The following is a 20,291-nucleotide window of genomic DNA, read 5'->3' on the forward strand; positions in this document are numbered from 1 at the left end:
TACATTAATGTATGCATGTTAAAAATGGTATTTTCGGCCTATCTTGTGTTGCCTGAGAACCATTTTTATCCTTTTAAAATCTGCATTCATATTATAACCCATAAGTACTTTTCATTTTTGCATTAACACTATAAATACTGTTAGTAATACTAAACTATTTTGACTTATTTGTAAAAGAAAAATATATTATATGTTTATATATTCTTATAAAGTGAATTAACACTGGAGAGAGGGCTGCGAGGGGGAATAGTGTACAATCACAGCTGATGTGTATTACTGAGCACAAATTGAATGCTTGAAGCAAAAAGGAAAAGAAAAAAGTGTTCAGTGTTCTTTCAAGCTGTGTCAGATGAAGAGTCATAGGATGCTGACACTATGAAGTTGCCAGTATTGGAGTGGCTTGCCATGGACTGGGCAGCCTGCTGGCTCAAGTTATTGCAGATCAGCACCAGCTGGTTGCTCTGAGCTTCTGAGAGAGTGCTGCAGCTCTGGTAGACGCTGAAGTTGGTCTTGCGGCCAGGGATGTTGCCTTTCTCACACATCGTCTTCACCATCTTGGCAAGCTTGTTTTTCCCCAGGGCTTGGCAATTGTACCAGTGAAGAGCAGCCAAGTTGACCACGGGTTTGATGGACAGGTAGAAGGGCGCATCCTCGTAGCGCATGGCCGGGGGTCGCCGCTGGGCGTACTCCTTGTAGTCCTGCACAGGGCAGGTCTGCGGGGAGTGCTGGGTGGCGTACACCCGCGAGTCCGTCCCGCCTCTCTTGCTCTTGGTACTCACGTCCCCGTTGTCTGGCCCCATCCACTCCAGATACTCCAACCCAGTCTCTGTCACCCGCAGCCGGATGTCTCCCCACTTGAGGGTGGACCCATGGAAACCCGTGCAATGTCCAAATGCCTTAGTGTTGTTCAGCCACACAAGGTTCAGAAGACCTTCAGGATTGTACCGGCTCAATAGGCCTCTTTTGCGCAGGATAAGCTCATCAGCAAAGGTGAGCTTCATGGATTTGTGTGGCTTGTTTCCTTTGCCTTTACACCTCAGCTCTATCTGCTTTTGCTTTAGAGCTTCCTGGGACCTCTTGAACTCCTTATCCCTTGTAATACTGTATCCATACCTGTGCTCTTTGAGATACCGCTCCAGTCCACACTGATAGTTGGCCAGACTGTTTGGCTCATATTCAGACCCATCTTTTTGTCTGGCGTCCACAAAGAAGGACGCAAGATAGGCATCAAGCTCTTTGCAGGGGATGACATAGATCTCACGGGTCTCAGAGGGGTACTTGGAAATGAGGAATTCTCGGAAATTGCGGAGAGCCGTCTGCGTGCTACGAATGGTCTTCTCATTCTGCTCCCTGCTGAGCTCTGCTGCTCTCTCATCCTGGTCTGGAAGATGAAGAATTGGACAGAAAAGAGAAAGCAGAAGCAGTGAGTTTATGTGATGTACTTTTTCCTAAAATAGATTTCATTAAAAAGGAAAGAAAATCGATTTCATGAAGAGCACTTGCAAACATCTTTACATACCTGTCACATGACTGAAAAGCCAATTTCAGTGTAACAAATACTCTAAGATACAAAACTAAGTGAGCTCCTCATGATACTGGTGCACAGTTTTGTGCATGGAGATTTGTGAAAAGCATTGAGATTAAAGGCAATAGGTTTTTCACAACAAAGGCAAGGTGGAAGGATTTTCTGTGGATCCCAATGTTGTGTGCAAGGCCCAGACTCAGGAATAAGCCCACTCAGAGTTGTATCATTTGTGAAACCAGAGGCTGTACTGCTTATATTTTCCTTCCTACAAAGAAAAAGAGCTAAAGTATCATATTTATGACAGTAATATTTATCTTTAATCAGACACATTTTTAAGGAGTGAAATAAATATAGTCAGAATGTACAGTACAAAATAAGGCATCACACCATACAGAAATGACAGGTAAAATTACTACAGAGTAACGTGTAATTTACAAATGTACAAGAAAAAAATAGTTAATACCTTAACATTAGAAAACATGGGGAAAAAACATGATTATATAGCTTCTCTATGTCATCAAACTGTACCTTGACAGTACAAGTAAAATGATGACACTGTCTTTTCATTTTGCAGAAAAATCAAATTCTGGAAACAATTTTATATTGCTTCAAAAGGCTATCCTCATAGATCCTTACAATCAATGACATATCAAAACACAATATTCAGATGCTACCACTATGATAGCTGTTACTGACAGATGACTTTGAGGCTGATCATAAGAGAAGCATAAAAAGGAAAAGCTTTAAAAGCAATGTGTGTTTCTAAGGACTGTTTTCTTGGCATGTGCAAACTATCTGTTTGAACAAGAAGACAGCTAAAAGCATATAGGTGGAACTGTCATTCTGAATGTGATAAATCTTAATGGTTTTAGAAAATTAACAGCAAATGCAAAGAAGGAAAAATTCAATTACTTAACTATTTTCTGGAATTGTATGTAGAACACTTTTTGTCTCTCTTCCACTTAGCAAGCAGAAGAGGGGAAAAAAACCCCAAGTTATTTTCTATTTGACCTCATTGCAAAACCCATATATTCTAGCATCCTTTTAGCAGTGCCATAGCAACCTTCACCAGGTGTTTCCCACCCAAGATACACACCTGAAGTGACACATGACGAGTGAAGCTCCTGTTGCCTTTCTGCCCTTCAGGACAAGTTTATGTCAGGCTGTGTAGCACATCCATGGCTTTGCACCAGTGCTCAGACACTTGCTCCTCTCTTCCCTGCAAGCCTATTAGCAGGGGAGAAGGCAGCAGGGAAAGGAAGGCAGTCTCTCCTTCCCTACCCCACCTGCAGTGTTCCATGCAGTCCAGAAACACTGGTGCAGAGCTGGACAGCTTCTCCTTCCACCACTCTACAGAGTGCCTCTCATGAAAGTTCATCCCACCACCTCCACACCACATCTGCTGACAGAGGCACAAGGAATGATTTGCCCCAGAACCTCCCAGCAGGACAGAAGCAGGACTGAATTTATAACCCTCAGGACCAGGTCCTGTGTCTTCAGAGAGAGGCATCCTGCATCCACACCACTCATCCACTGTGAAGGGTTTCTCAAATCCTCTGCAAACCACAGAGAAGTGGGCATCTGCAACTGAGGCCTTTGGAGGCTTCTATAGGCAGGAAAAAATGCTGCCACAAAGGACTCCAGTTTGCTTGAACTGTGCTTCAGGAGAAAAAGAAAGGTCACCTGCCTGATACAGAAACTGGTTTTAATACTGATGTCAGTATCAAAGAGCTCCTAGCAGCCTGCAGTGAAGCCTCATGCTTTAGGCAATGTACATAATAGATCCTTTTAGTGGGCTAGATGCAGGCTGGAAACAAAGAGACAGCCCTGTTCAAAGCTCCAAAACAAACATTTACTCTGGTATTATGTTCACTGCACCCACCACCACTTATTATAGAACTGCGTAAGTAATCATTGCTTTGACTGACAGCCCACATCCCAAGTTCTATTTCAATATCAACAGCGCATATAATGGCTCAATTTTATAATTGTCATCAATCACTTCTTCTTAGAGGATAGCCTGTCACAACACAGAAGTGACACCCAGTCAGTCATTTACGTTACAGCATCTCTCCTTAATCTGCAGAGGAAATTGCCTTATCTGTAGTTAACAGTTATCAAACCCATGCTGAATTAAAGATTCTCCCACTGTGTATTACCAAAACAGTAGCCCAGAAACACTACATTCTGGAGTGGTGTGTTGTGTGTTACTTCACAAAGCAGGTGGGAAATGTTAAAAACAATGGGTCAGGTTTTCCTGCAGCCACATCAGGAGAGCTACCTCTACTTTGGCTGTAAATCCAGGCTGAAGCAGTAGTAATGGATTATTCTCTTCCTACATGACCACTCAAATATTGGTGACGTATCATGTAGCATGGCACAAACGCGGGGAGTTTCCCATATAACAGTTCCCAGATGTTTGCTTTGTCTTACTTTGCTGATCTTGCTGAATAGAAACCAAAGAACATTTTTAATGTTCTGTGGAGCTGGGGAAAACTATTGGAAACACTGGTGGGGATCTACATTAGCTCCTTGACTACTGCAAACAAACTTGTTTGCTCTTTAACTATCACTACTCAGTGCATCAACTATTCAGTGTGCATGGGTTCCAAAACTGGGTAAAAGCACAGAAAGAAAAGGTCACAAAGTGTTGCTAGAGAACACCTCTATATCAGAATGTCCCCAAGCTGCAAATTGATATGGGATAGAACGGGGAGGTGTTATATATGCTTTCACCTTTCTTGTAGTCTTCTGTATGTCTCTATATTGTTAGGCTTGACAAATACTCTCATGTTAAAGTCTAATTTCTCTCAGCTGGTTCGTCAAAACCAATCAACCAAAAATTACTGTCATTGATCTGTGAAGCCAAGCTATCCTTAGTGTCTTTTCCTGGTCATAATGCAGTCTTTGGAACTAGTAGTTCTGTTATCTATGTTTTACAGACTACAAGCAGAAGCATAAAAAAATGAATTGGAGATACATTTCCTGAGGTCCTGTCCCCTCAGCTGCATCACTGCACAAAGGACCTGGTTATAGCTCTTCTGCGTATCATCCACATCAGAGTTTCATTTCCAAGAAAACCAGAGTGTAGCAGAAAAAGACAGTAAAACCCACCTTACTGGGGGGTCTGGGATAAACTCACAACTATGAGTTTGAAAAAGTGGTGAGTATTTAAGATGTTCTAGTTCAAATGCAGTGGAAGAGATAAAGTGACCAGGCAGAGATTAAACAGACAACCTAGTGGGAGCAGATGTCCCAGGCTAGCCCATGACCATCAGATGATCTCTCCCACAGAGAAACAGCTGTTTTCTGATCTTTTCATAATCTGATCTTAACACAGCCAAGACTGAATATTATCAGTGGAGTTATCAAACTCAGGCTTGTTTTAATTTCAGCTCACACACATACACACACTTGGACTCCCTGAAAAGGATGTAACCTCTGTAATTACATATGGCAGGGCGAAAGGCACTTGCTTTCAAGACAGACAGATACAGGTTGGTAATGTTCAGAGAGAATTTGTGACATCAGTGGGAGTCACAAACCTGAGTTATTATTGCAAACACTCTTAAATTCTCCATATGGTAAGCAGTGAGATCTCACAGATGTACATTAAAAGTAAGGTGGGTTTTCCTAGGGGTAATCATATCACCAGCTGAATTCACTGCCAAATTTTTGTCCTGACTAGGAAAATGCCTCTGCAGCAGGCTTGCTTCCACCAATATGCTTTCATTCAAGTGACAAAGCTAGTTAACCACACATGAAGCACGACATACTTCTATGCTGGAGCTAAGTGCCCTCTCTCCACTCCCCAGCATCTTGTAGGTTGGCTGTTGCCTGTTTGGCAATTACTGAAAAGCAGTGATATCCAACCTTTGGGCTATGGCAATATGCAGCCCATTAAAATCGTTCAAGTAAACCACAGCCTGCTCCTACCTTTTTCTCCTGTCCCCTCCTGTTTCAAGAAGGTATCTATAGGCAAAGGACACTCTCAAATCTACAGTCTCAGTGAGCAGAGGTCACGCTGTGGTGAGAGGGAGTTATGGTCAAGTCACAGTAGGGAACAGCTGCATGAGCCTCTGACAAATGTGCCCCCCTGGAAGCTGTGCTATTGCTTCCCTGTCAGAACCAGCAGAGTATCACTGTCATACCACAGCATCCTGGAATATTAGTGCTTGTTCTGCATGCCAAACGTAGAAAGCTGACAGCTGGTTTTCACCATATCACAATAAATCAGTGAAAACCATTCTCATCTCTTGCTGCCAAAAATGAGGCTGAGGGTAAGAGCAGAATGTGTCCACAGCAGAAGAACCTCTAAACATTTGCACAAACATCCTAATATTAAGTAGAAGAAATTTACTCTGTATTTTTCCTTGAATTTCTGCCCTACCTCTCTGATGTTGTTACTAAATTCTGTTTAACAGCTGAAGTTTCCTGTTCCCACTATATTAAGTTAAACTCTATTTTTAACATTTAAAATGTTAAACTCTAGTTTAACATTTTGAGAAAAGGCTTTCATTAGCATGTAAAATCTGAAGTATTAGACAATCAATTAATATCCACTTATGAAAGACTGTTTTTTGCAAAAAAACCTATATTTCAATTAACCTCCTCCAATGAATTTATCTGTAAAATGTTTTATGATTCTACAATTAAAAAGCTTTAGATTATATCAAAGAAAAAAGGACATAGACTGTAAACAAATGAACACAGGAATGTTTATTCATTGGTATCTCCATGAAGTGAAGTCACTAAAATAGACTTTAGTCACCTGTACATTTTTTGCAAGATATAGAATGTGAATGCTCACTCAGACACTAGAGCTGATTTCCACTTTGTGTTCTCTTTCCTACTTTCTCACAACAGCTTCAAAAGATTTGGGACTCAGTTTGGTCGCTGGCAAACCAACAAAATACAGATTGATATTAATGGGACTTCTGCACAACCCTCAAATGTCAGGAAATTTGTAGCTATGACAAGGGATTAAGAAGTTACATTCTCCTATGACTGACCATGTCACTGTTTCTTTGCAGTGGATACTAGCAATTGAATGAACAGTGTGAAACAGCAGCATCCTGGGAACTCCAATTTTTACAAGGCTGCCTTCTTTGTCTACCTGATGCATGTGACATCTGAGCCATTCCAGCACAAAGGTTCTAAAAATGCATTTTCTAAATAAAAAATGTTCCTGTTGGTTCACTTCATCTAGTTGTCTGGCTTTGGTTTCATCATGGTAGTGGAAAAGAGAAGGGCTGCATTCCAGTTTTACCTTGCAGTTCCATCTTCCACTGAACAATTTCAGTGGTATTTCTGTGGTATGAGGCCATACAGTTTACTATTTCCTTTTGAAGCTGTTCTGAGATGCACTGGCATGAACTGCTGCAACGCAAAATGGGTTGTATTTCCTCTGTAACCACAGTGAGATGTTTACCCAGATTCAACATCCATTTGACAGGAAGAAGTATACCAATTCCAGCTCTCCCAGTGTGCCCAACACTGCACAGCAGAATGCTACAGCTTGGACACAACATGGAGAACAGCAGAAACAGAAAATATTTTGAGAAACCCACATATCTGGTATTTAGGTAACGTAGTGGCAAAATATACTCTGCTGGCAGCTGGAGTGGAATCTGCTATTTTATCTGGCCCCTTCCAAGTCAGTCACCTGGACTGTAACTAACCCTGCAACTACCTCCGTATCTTCCTGCCATGCCTCATCTCATTTTATTTCCATAGCTATTATCTTTACAGAAGGTAGAAGAAGACAGATTATGTGGACCCTTATTTAACTGACATTCAGGGACTCAACTCCTCATAGAGGTGAAGGCTATAAAAGCCACACTTAGAGTCCTCTATACTACAAACCCAAAACAATTAGAAAACTTTTTTTAAAATGTGAAACTCCATTCCTTTCAAAATAACTGACTAAACTACCTTCAACAATGTTCACTTTGAAGATATAACTTCTATTCTTTCAGTGCTCAGGATAAACAAATCAGGTAGTTTGGTGAAATTGGAATTGGTAAGTGGGAAAACATTACCTATAATGTGAAGCTAATGTCAGCTGTATGCATCTTTGCATTCAGCCATAAAATATTCTAATATTTTCCAAACAGTTAATGACTAATACTGTTACAAAACTCCAAGTGCTGGTTTCAGTTTAAAGCTAAAGAAAGGAGACACTTTTGGACTATTATATTATATTATATTATATTATATTATATTATATTATATTATATTATATTATATTATATTATATTATATTATATTATATTATATTATATTATATTATATTATATTATATTATATTACATTATCTATTTAACTATGGAAAACAGATTTTTTTTTTTACCCAGGACTTCTTAGCAACATAAAGAAAAGTTGCCTTTTCAAAGTATGTTAGCTGATGGTTTGTGGCAGAAGGAATTAAAGGAATGATGGTAATGCTCTATACTACCCTGAGAACTGGAAGCTGGGTGATGCACAGCAGAAAGGATGCACTCGTTTTCAAAGATGACCTGGCTCAGTACCAGTCTGGAGAGTGTTTCATACACATTCTCAACAACTCTCTCCCAAGTAAGTTTCCAATTCCACACAGCACTCTTTAAGTTTTGGACTGGTGTCCCTATACTTATATATCTGCTTATGTAGAAATCAACTGGTCTAAGTCAGTATACGTATAGAAGATGGAACTGAATAATAATTATACGTATACAGTGATTTGATTCAAAAGCTGAAAAGAAGAAAGAAAGCAAGAAGAAAAAAACATAAAACAAGAAGAAAAAACCCCAAAAAGAGAAAAACCATAAAGATCTGAGACACGCTTCCTTTATTGGATAAAGTTTATAATTTGAAAATTATACAATTCTCATGGCAAAAATCCATTTCTTACATACCAAAACCAAGCATCTACATTTTTGAAGTTTCCTCTCTTTCTATGCTCCTACAGAGAAAGACAGATTTATAGATGTGTAAACAAATATCGGAAGCAGTGATTGCTCAGCCAGAAATTTAACTACTGGGCCGGTTTACACAAGATCACAGGTACAAATTTATATAGCATTTTGGAATATTTGGCACAGTGGAATTTTGTGCCTCTCTGCAGTCAAAAGTCCTGTGGAAGAATGAGAAACAGGCTCTTAGTCTTCTCTAAGAAGAATTTTAATGTAAAACATATAACATGCCATCTCATATCACCAGAGACTTAGCATGTTCTCAGCTACTCTGTACCACCAATTTTAATGTCATCACATTTAAGAAAACCCTTTAATAAGCATAGCTGAGAAACCAATGCAAGACGTCTGGAAGGAATGAGCCAGGGCTATGAAATTTGCCTGCTTTAGGTTCACTGTAGACAGCAGCTGAAGAAGATTGATCTGGGAAATATGGGAGAGAAATAAAGATGAGGGGGAGAGAAGGGAGAGTAAGAACAAAGGATATGAAAAAAACATAACACCAAAGAGAGAGATTAAAACCAGATGACAATCCTTATCATCTGAAATCTAATTTATAACAGTGTTTCAGAATGAGTCAGTCTAACTGGGGCAGCCAGTAGAGAAACAAAGAAAAGGAGAATGTAATAAATATTTTATTACATTAATCATAATAAGCTGCACTTTAAGTCTTGGCCAAAGCATATTCTTAAATCAAGCTGAGAATGTGAGCAGTTTCAGACTTAAGAGCATGAGGCCCACATGACTGTAATTAACATAATAAATCATACTGTGAAACTCTCTACACAGGCTGACAGCACATGGTTGATATATTGCTTATTAAAAACTGCAGACATTTTTCCTCTATTTTATTAAAGTGCCGTTGGTAGTGAATCAAAAAGTACCCTTTTCTATTCTGTCTGAACTATCTAGAAGTTCACCCAGAGGAAATGTGTTGGCAGGTCATGCCATTTACTTCTGGTAATACAGATTGCAGTACATGCACCCCAAAGAACTGCATCTCAGTATTTTTCTCTCACCATCTTTATCTTATCAAAGTACTCCAACTGCCTTGTTAGAGAGCTTGATGCATCATTTCTGAAATTCTGTTGGTGATTTTTCCCAGCCAGCGCAATGTTGTTTTATCTTTCACTGTATATTGTCCAGTACAAGTGAAGCAAGATGCAGAGGGCATGAACTCTATGAAGAGCTCACAATTTACAAACCCACATAAGGAAAATCCATGCACACTTTAACACACATATTTCTGTTGTCTTCACTGGCTCAGAAAGCAGTATTTGAGGAGCAGGGCTTTACACAGTACTCCAGAGAGAATGAAGTTTAACACTTCAAGTGAAACAGCTTTTAAGGTGGACTTTTAGCATGCTTTTTCTGTTTTGTGCTGAGTCCTCTCCTCCTAACACTCTAAGAAAAAATGACAACTATGAGCCTTATCTTAACCTTTACAAACACAACTCTCATCACATTAAAAGGATGGAAGTTTAAAATGCAAATGTCCTACAAGCCTGGGGAAGACTCAAAGCGGGGCAGGGGGCAGAGACATGAATACATCCCATCTTTTGGAAGGACGACAGGCCTCAAGGGTTAGATACTGTGATAGGCAGCTGCTCACACACCACGACTGACCAAAGACCACTTTATTTCAGACTAGCTATGGCATGCCCAGGCATTTGCCAAGACAAAGACTCCCAGGAGGTGCAGGAGCAGCTGGAAATTTTGCACAGTAAGGAGACAAACCTGCAAGAGAAGCACATTCATCAAGAGCTGGACTGTTGTTCATGGCACAATTCATTTCTTTCTGTCCTTGAATACATGTTTAAACCTAATTGATCATAGTTTGAATAAATATTTAGTTACATTGTGCAGCTCTACTTGAGTAAAGTCTCCTTAAGTAAAATGAGGAGCTTCAGATGTTTTCTAGCTATGTACACACTCAGGAGAGTATACACAACTTACATACCTCTCTGCTGCTAAGAAGACTGTTACTATTTCTCTTCTGTATTTACACTGTCAAAATTTTCCTGTCAGGATTGTTTTGCTATTTCCATAAAAATAATTTATTCTCCTATATAGGATATGAACAATCAGTTCCCCTGCTACTGAATGAGTTCATATCAAAACTGACACAAACCAATTAACGTAAGGGAGGACATGGGGTATCGTTTAAGGGATATAACTGTGGATATGTTATACATATACATGGCTATTTTAATATGCAGCAGCACAATAAACAGTCTGATGTATTTAACAATTCTGTAAGTGAATGGTAAATAGGTCAAATCATTGTCAAACTGTAAGTTTTCTGAGGACTATCTTAAACCAGGGAGGGGAAACAGACGCATAAAGCCAATTCTTTATACAGAGAGGAAAAATAAAATGTAAATCTATTAGCAAAAAACCAAAATGCCTATCAGCACATAGGCATGCACACTGTTCTGTAATGCTAGGAATAGTGTTCCTGTTATTCTGTTTTCTTGGATTTATAGTCATAAGAGAAATGAAGTCCCAAACAAATGGCAATGCTTCATCTGTCAAGAGCAAAGGACAGAAAAAAAACTTCCTAAGCTGGTTTATCAACATGACTGAAAGACAGAGCCCATAACAATCTGAAGAGTGCTCCAAGTTGTGGGCAAAATGAAATCAGTCCCATACAAAACCATCAGCGCTTCCCTGGCTCGTTCATACTGCTATGCCAGTCACTGCAGGAAAGCAGAGTTAGGCACATACCCAGTGAAAAGAGAAATGAGTGTAAACAGAAAATCAAAACAAGCTATTTAATTATCACAGATGAACATCCTTATTTTTCACAGGCTTCACCTTTAGGTGCAGGTTTCCTGACTGAAATAATACAATAATGCAGCATATTCAGCTGTTGCACTGGGGTGATGTGACCTTGGGTAGAACAGCGCAGAATACCCTTTCTCCTTCTCTGAAAAAAACAGAAGACCAGCTTTTTTCTTTCATTTTTCCTTCCCAAGTACAAAACAGAAAGCAATTGATTAAGTATTATTAATCCATTGTTGTATGGTTTCAAGTTATGTTTTCATCATGAAGACCTATGAAGTTAATGAAAAGCTGCAACAGAGCACAGTGTCACTGTGACAGTCACCCTCAGTTTAATCATCAGGAACACATGCAGAATTTCTCTGTATGTGCATTTACTGATCAATCAGAATTAAGGGGATTAACAGGAATATATTAGAAGTAAGATGCAGCCAATGCACTTAGTATATAATTAAGCAAAGTTTTAATAACACAAAGTTTTAATCAGACTCAGAAAGGTCCTCTGTAGCACTTTTTAACAGGAAGCTCTGCCCCCACTCCCACCAGGGGCAGGATTCATTAGGAACCATGACCTGGAAATTGCTGTGTCTAACACAACATTTGTGTGATCAGCAGCATCCTTCCATTTTTAAAAGGCAGCATTGCTTGGCTCCAGATAAAAGTAGACTTATCTGGGAATTGAAAACACAGCTCTACCCAACCGTTCCAAAGAGGCCACCAGCCACATTCAAGCTGTTCAAAACAATCAGTGCTGAAAGCATCTTTACTGTGACCATTCTGTGGAGCGCCCCAGCAAGAAAGAATCATCAGGGAAAGCAGGCGTTCCAGTTTCTCTCTCTTGAGGCTTTGATTTAATAGCCTGTTTCAACACTTCCTGGAATGGGCATATGCTTCATTTCAGCATACGTTATGAAAGAAAGGTAGATTTCATCATGTTTCAGTGCTTCCAAGATCTGAATGTTTTAGCAAGTACTGCTCTGCGCTGTGCCAGCCATGATAAAATACCTAAAATATCATCATGCTTCTGTTTTCTTCTCTGGAAAAATTCAAACAAGGATGTCTGTATTCCAAATTTTTTTCTTGCTTAGAGAGACAGAAAATACATTCAGATATTTTTACTGATCTGTTTCATGCTCAAGCAGATTCTAGGCTCACTGCAAGCACAAAAAAAAAGAAAGACATGACAGAAGATGACTCACTAAGAGGGATATAATTTAGGTGTGGAGAAATGAGTAGTCACAGGTGTGCTGGCTTCACAGAACAGCTTATGCAAAAATGCCACGTTCCCATCATTTAGACAGGTGAAAACAGCTCTCCCCAAGGTTTACTGCTATTAAAATCTTAGATCTTGAATACAAATGTGAAGTAGTCCTTCTGTAGGTATAGAATCATTGAATCATAGAATCATTTAGGTTGGAAAAGACCTTTAAGATATCAAGATGAACCACCCACCTAGTACAATCACCATGTTCACCACTAAACTATGTCCTCAAGCACCATATCCACATGGTTTTTGAACAGTTTCACAGGGATGATGATTCCACCACTTCCTTGGGCAGCCTGTTCCAATGCTTTACAACCCTTTTGATGATGCATTTTTTCCTAATATTCAACCTTAACCTCCCTTTGTGCAGCTTGAGGCTATTTCCTCTCATCCTGTCACTAGCTTGGGAGAAGAGACCAACACCTACACGGCTGCCTAGGCTGAACAACCCCAGTTCCTTCAGCTGCTCCTCATGAGACTTGTGTTCCGGATCCTTTCCCAGATTTGTTGCCCTTCTCTGGACATGTTCCAGCACCCCAATATCTTTGTTGGAGTGAGGAGCCCAAAACTGACCACAGGATTTGAGGTGTGGTCTCACCACTACCCAAAACAGAGGAATGATCACTTTCTTGGCCCTGTTTAGTGAAGCACCAGCTCACACAAAGTGGAAAATCACTCTCAGAAAGTGTCCTGATCTAAAACATCAAGCTCTGTGCTCCCTTTTTCTCCCAGCATCCCATCTGAAGAGCAGAAGTAAAGTGTGTGTCTGAAGCCTTTCCAGGGTCAGCATCTCTCTTGGTTCCTGGGCTGCATCTCTGCAGATCCAAATCTGACCCTACCTAGTTTGTCTTTTCTTAAAGACTCACAAATCATAAGCTGAAAATAGCTCTAAAATGAAACAACTGCAAAGATCACACAAAGGCACTAATCTCTGATCAAAAGCATCATGTTAAATAATCTATTTCCTACAATTAAAGTGATGTTCAGTACAGATGTGTCCAATTTTGTTTGTTTTTTCCATATGTTTTCAGGACAGCTGGAACCAGCAGAGGCATTATTTTCTTCTTTTATATACCAGTATCATAAAACAGAGCACCTCACACAAAATAGTTGCCTGTTTAAGTCACTCTAAAGAAATCTCAATCATACTGGTTTACAAAAGTGATTGTTTTCTACTTTTCACTTGTGCATCCTATTTTTTTTTTTTTGCTTTTCTGAGCTTCATGTTAGGGTAATGGGGGACAGGGTGTACTTCTGGGTCTGAAATGAACAATGATGGTCCAGAACACAACCATTCATTGAAATGGGCTGTTTGTCTTCTGGTATGACACACCATCCTCCTTAATACTATTTGTGCTGTGGTACTTTGAATGAAAAATATATATTTAAATGAAGAGTCAATAATTCTCAGTGATGCAATTCCTCTATTCAGAACTCCAGCGAATATTCTCAACTGTTTGTCAGCTCAACTTGGCATGCTTTACAAAATTAACGCTTAAAAGCTTCTGAGGCCTGGCTGCAAAAGTCCTTTTCTTTCCCTCTTAGCTGCAGGCAAATAACTTTCACAGATTGCATGGAAACGATCATTCTTTCACCCTCCACCATTACACAAGATCAATAGTCTTACACACTTTTTATTGCAGGAATCCATCTGGAAGCCCATACCCAAACATCTCCAATATCAACCTACTTTCAGTACGAATACTCATTAATGGTTCCCTCCAGGAAAGCGTATATATCTGTATCTATATATCTATATCTATATCTATATCTATATCTATATCTATATCTATATCTATATCTATATTTAGATCTAGATCTCTATCTAGATCTATCTATAGTTCCAGTAACACTGCTGCTAGGAGATGTCTCTTTGTGCTGCAGGTAGATCCACTCACAGGAGGTTCATGCTGAAAAAAGGAAACAAGCCCTGGCATTAAGGAAAGCAGCAGCCTAATCTTTTGCACGCATAGCTGTGCATAAGCTGTGCATAGTTGTGATAAACACCTGCTATTTAGGACAACCTCTAGGTGACAAGTCCATTGCTGATTACACAAAAAGACTGGCATGAGCTTTCTGTGTCTGAAAGGAATTTGCACTAGAGAAAATACACATGGAGACGTGAAAGGTAATAGGTACATTTCTTAGGGACAGTGAAAATCTAAAGATATTGTAATAATTGATGAGTTTTCATTTCTGTGTCCTGCAAAAACTACTACCTTGATAAATGCCACTTATAGGAACAGCTGCAAAAACAACTCTTGTATTAGAGTTGTTAGTACTGTGTGTTCATTTCTTTTTAAAAAATTTGTCATGCTGTGCACCCAGATGACAAAAGAATTACATGACCGAGGCTAAACTTGTCCTCTTTATGCTATTGTCCTGCTTTTAAACAGAACTCCCTTGAAATATTGTAGAGATAACCAATCATTACCTAGACTTCTGGAATAAAGATGTCTAGCTAGACTTCTAGAATACAGCCCCTAAAACATTAGATTATAATTTAATAGCATCTGGATACAGATAATTGAAGGAGGAAGTGGGCTGGCAAATCACTGCTGCAAAATCAGGTGATTAATTAAGTCAATAGCTTCCTTTTTCTGATATTTAAAAGTATAATGATGTAATTTTATTCTTCTAAATAAGCCAGGCCCTAGCAACTTTAAAAAAAAAGTGCTATATTTTTTGTAATTATGTATCTCAGCACTTATTATATTTAGGCCATTGACTAGATCAGCAATAGATATGAATTATGGGACCTAAAGAGCAACAATGGACTCTGAACTCTTCAGTACAACACAAAGAGAAGACTGTCTCACCCTTACATATATTTAAGTGTTCACTTGACCACATTCAGCATCCTATGTACCTGGAGATAGGCTTCAAGCAGTCACTTTAGCCAACTCATCAATCTTTGTATGTAAACTACAAATACAGAGACTGATCAGCAGTTATTTGAGTGCTCTTGGAAGAACTTTATTTAAATAAAGAGTTTTGTAACTTTCTTTTTTATGTGATTATTTTTCTTGTGCTACTTTCATTTTGTATGCTCTATTGTCTTGGGTTGAAAAATGAAACCAAAAATGTGTATTCTATTTCCATCTGTTGAAACCAGCTGGAAGATATTGTTCTTGATCTCTTGTAACTCTACAGGGCGGATGCCTTCTGTTAATGGGACATCCAGATAAGGCAGTGCCTTCTCATCTCTTCCTCCACCCACCCTCCTGCGAGGGACATCACCTGTGAATGGGCCATTGAAGGCCTCTCACATGACTGATAACATCACCTCATTCCATTGTGGGATGCTCCACCCAGTGGGAGGAGCCAAAGCCTTTCCACCAGGATAAAACCAGCAATCCCAAACATTAATTCAGCCAGTTTTCCTCTGAATCCTTGGAGCAATACTGGACCCATCTTGCCAGCACTGGACCTTTTTTTCTATAGGATCATCTCTGCTCCACAGAACAACACCTGTTACTCCAGGAAGACTTATTTGGACTGCTTCCAACACCCTGACAACACGTGTCAGGTCATATCTCTGACTGTCAGGGTTTTCTAGGACTTTTGTTTGTTTGCTTGCTTGGTTTTTTTGCATTTGTATTTTTTTTAATATTCCTAGTATACAACTGTTATTCCTAGTCCCATATTTTGCCTGAAAGCTCCTAATTGCAAAATTGCAATAATTTGGAGAGAGGGGGTTTTTACATTCTCCATTCCAAAGGAAACTCCAGTTTTCTCTGACAGATGCCTGTCTTTCCAAACCAAGACATTTATATACACCTCTAAGAAAGGAATTATTTTTTCTTGTTTGCACTTCTTTGGAGTGCAAGGCTGAGGCTTTGCGAGGCTGACACTTTTTTTTTATAGATAAACAGTGATTTAGAGCTAAATCTAGCCAAACTGTCAGTTCACAAAGTGTGAAGAGACTCCTTTCACCTCGAAGTTTTGTAATGTTTTGATGCTCATCCAACAGTTTATAATCCACGAATCTTATATAAGGATCTTGGTTCCCATTTAATTTCAAATCACACAATTGCAGACATTGCAGACAGAAAGAAGGGGGAAAGGGGAGAGGTCTTCTTCTGATTGCAGAGAAATACTTAAAATATTCCTCTAAGAGTTCTACATCAATAGCCAACAGGCCCCAGAGGCACTCCATTTTATAACAGTCATGTTCAGACAGAGAGTTATGTGAACACCTGTAACCTGCAGTCTAGACATCCGAGAGCAGAGTAGGAGTCAACCCATGCTGAGTCCCAGTTGTGAAAGGCTGCAGTCCTGCTTACACCTTTCTATGATGAGAGCACAGTAACAGAACTATATCTTTGTCTGAGTTACCAAGCTAAGCTGACTACCTGGCACTGATCTGGAATCTCGACATACCAGTTACAGAAAATAAAAGAATTGAGAGGATCTCAGAGCAGAGACATCAGAGTCAGGAAGGATAAGCACTGCCCTCAGCACAGGCCAGCATCCATCACAGCACACATTCAAACACGGGTAGTGTTTGATAACCACAATGCCAGGACAGCGAGCAGCACTGACTATGAGAGGTGCTTGTGGACAAAGTCTTTCCCTTCCAGACCCTGAAAATGCCTGTACACGTAAAACAAGCAGTCAGGCTTGATGTCAGGCAGTCAGTGATGAATATATGTAGAAGGCAATGTGATGGTACACACAGAATGTAATCTGCCACACCTCTGACAAAAGCAGCAACCCCAGTCAATACATTTAGATGATTTTTTTATCTTGCATCTCAACTTACTACTCTGCATTTTGCACAATTTGTACATAAAAGTTTGGTATCTTTTTTTATCATTGGACTCTTTGTTCCTGGATTTATAGTGATGCACTCGTGTTGAATCAGAAATGTCCTGCTGCACCGTCTTTGTTAACACAGAACACATCTTCACCCTCAGTCTTCAAGAGGAAATTCTTCATAAATTCTTCAGCAATTCTGCTTAAAAAGTAAATCCTACAGCTCTCAGAATCAAATCTTGTGTTCATTTAAAATAAGCCCTGCCCTTCTCTGAGCAACAGTCTCCCTCCATGGCCTTCTGCAATAACATCAAATTGTTTACATTCCTGGTTTCAGACATCCAAATGTCACTAATTGCTCTAGGCTGCATGTACTACAACCTAAAGCATCACGTTTCTTAGTCACCTTCCATCTCCACTGATGTGATCTACCTTGCCCTTGCTGGTCCTTGAACATTAAAACCAGCCCAAGTATTAGCAAAAACATAAAACAAAAGAGGTGGTTTGAGCAGTAGAAATTGCAGAAATTCCCTACTCTCCATCAGTGCAAAAATTCCTCTCCTAACACATGCAGATTCTCTCAGTTTTTCCAGAAATAAAAAAGGACTAAATAATACCCACCTGCATTCTTGAAGGCTTTGCTATTAGAATGGTAAAGTAAAATCTGAAAACTCATGGATTAATGTCCACTTACTATGCTGAAATTTAACAAAAAATAATTCAGTATATTTCACAGTGCTTAGACAGACATCTAAACACAAAAATCGGTATCTAACGTAACCAAATCTTCACTGGGATGCCACTTCTCTTTCAAGACATGAAAATATCTTTGTAAGGACCCTGCTTACACACTGAGTTGCCACAGCTTAATCAAAGAAAAGTAAATGAGTTAAAAAAAAAAAGAAGTTTGAAAGAGACACTAGTCCAAAAGCATAATGGGGCTTAAACTGGCCTAAGATAATATATATCATCAAGGTTTTTGATTTCATGGATAATCTCACTCAGACTTTCATGATCTATGGGATTACCATGCATGGAAATATCAGCTGTGTCTGGTACAAATGCAAGGCTATGTCACTTCAGCTTGAGTAGTATTTCTTGCTGATTGGATTGCAGCCTTTAATCATTACTTAAATAAGGCCTTAGTCCTGTAGACCTTGGACCTTACATCACCAGTTCTAATGGGATCAGGACTTCATATATTGGAGAGGACTTGGCAGAATTTAAATCCTCTGCTCACTTTCAACTAAACCTTTGTTTAGTCAAGCAGGAACTGAGTCTATAAATAAAATAATAAAAGCTCTAATACAGGCTTTTTGATATAATTAGTTCCTACCTTTTTCTACACCAGAATGTAAAAGACTTACATCTGTCTGTTTAGGATAGAAAAATGTTTACACAGGATAAATAAACATCCTCTTGTAGTTCAACACTGCCCTAATTTTATATATCATGCACCACTTTCAGTACATCATTCTTTGTTAGGAGACAATCTAACAAAATCATTGTACATAAGCAACTACCCTAATCTAATCTTTAATCAAACGTCCACATTTTACCTGCAAGAATCTGCTGTGCATCTGTAATAAACTCGATTTCCAACATTTCCCACCTCTCTGCAAGAAGATTTAATAATGCCAGCACTTCTTTCCCAAAGGAGAAGGCTCCATGGAAATGGGGGACTTTGCTCATGTATCAAGTTTTAGTCATATGTCAATCACTTTATCCTTATTAAAATGCCACAATCTCTGAGTAAAATAACAGCATGTGACAACACTACCAGTTTCAGGAGAGGAATTGTGTTATGCTTTTTTGGAACAGCACAAGAAATTTAACCACTCAGATCATAACTGCATGAACTGGAAATTGAACAGCACTCTGAGAAACCCATCACTGTCTATGCAAAAAGCACCCGTAGGTTCTGAGGGTTGATTTAGGCAGTGAGTGCAATCCCACTTTGCCCTCAAAATCAGACTAGACAAGGAGCAATCCTGTTTTTGAAACTATATAAATGTGAAAATGTTGTGCAGCATCCATTCCTGTAAGGTTTAACCACGAGCAGTAACAAGTGCTGATCTTGTTTGGCTTCTGAGGACCTGGCAAAAACAGTTGAAAGGAGCTTGGATTTTTTTAAGGGATCTGTTGAAAGTAATATACTCTCCCAGATAACACACACCGAATGTGGAAAAATTCTGCTTGTTTTCCACTGTTCCAGATTGCAAGTCTGAGACTGAGCAAGTTCCAGGGACAGGTTAGTAGAAACAAATAGCAGTGATAAGTTATAAACTGAAGAAGGCAGAGTAAATTTAACACTCAATTTGGGTTGAGTGGCATCAGGCATCCTGCCTTTCTCATATTTAGCAGAGCAGACTTGGTTATAAAGCAGATGAAGTTTTGCAAGGGAATTTCCATAAGGGACATTACATGACAGGACTACTGCAAAATAGCCTCTCAGAGATGCAGTCATGCAAGAAATGGGTCCCAAAGAAGAATTTGTTTTGCTGTAACTGAGACAGGTATCATCGTTTCAAATTTCTAATGCTTAGGAGGGTTTTACTTGATAAAACTCTATTTAACTTTGTCTGTTGTTTTACCTATCTGCAAGAAGATCTGCACGCTCTTGCCAGTTGACAGATTTACTAGCATGCAATCAGATTTCAGGATGTTCAAGTTAAAGTCATAGGTTTTAGCTCTTACAATATCTGCCACAAGGATTGCATATAGGCAGTTTTTAGCTCTTTCACTGTACTCTGTCTGATCAGGCAGTTCCAGGCTGAACTGGTAAGGGAACAGATGGAGAACTTGCTCTTGCCTCATCTCCTCCTGGGAAGGCACCACTAAAGAAGTTGGAAGAGTGAGAACTGTGTGTGCTCAGGTCCAGAAGAAGCTGACACGTCTGAAATCTGTTCAAGAAACAGATTTCCACCTCCTTCCAAAAACCTGTGGCTAACAGTTATTCTTCACGTGGGATAATCACTCAGCAGAAGTCAGGTGTTTTAACATGCTC

The 20,291-nt window shown here is 39.4% G+C and overlaps 1 protein-coding gene across 1 annotated transcript in view; it reads right to left on the reverse strand.

The window, feature by feature from the left end:
• Window positions 1-228: 228 nt before the first annotated feature.
• The window catches only part of KIAA1958 (KIAA1958 ortholog), a 61,494-nt gene continuing 41,431 nt past the window's right edge, over window positions 229-20,291 (reverse strand). The window contains exon 3 of the mRNA XM_063422905.1: window positions 229-1,381. Coding sequence (XP_063278975.1) covers window positions 336-1,381 — 1,046 coding nt within the window. The 3' untranslated portion in view covers window positions 229-335. The remainder of the gene's footprint in view (window positions 1,382-20,291) is intronic.

This window comes from Prinia subflava, chromosome Z (genome assembly GCF_021018805.1).
Source record: "Prinia subflava isolate CZ2003 ecotype Zambia chromosome Z, Cam_Psub_1.2, whole genome shotgun sequence".
Lineage (NCBI taxonomy): Eukaryota > Metazoa > Chordata > Aves > Passeriformes > Cisticolidae > Prinia > Prinia subflava.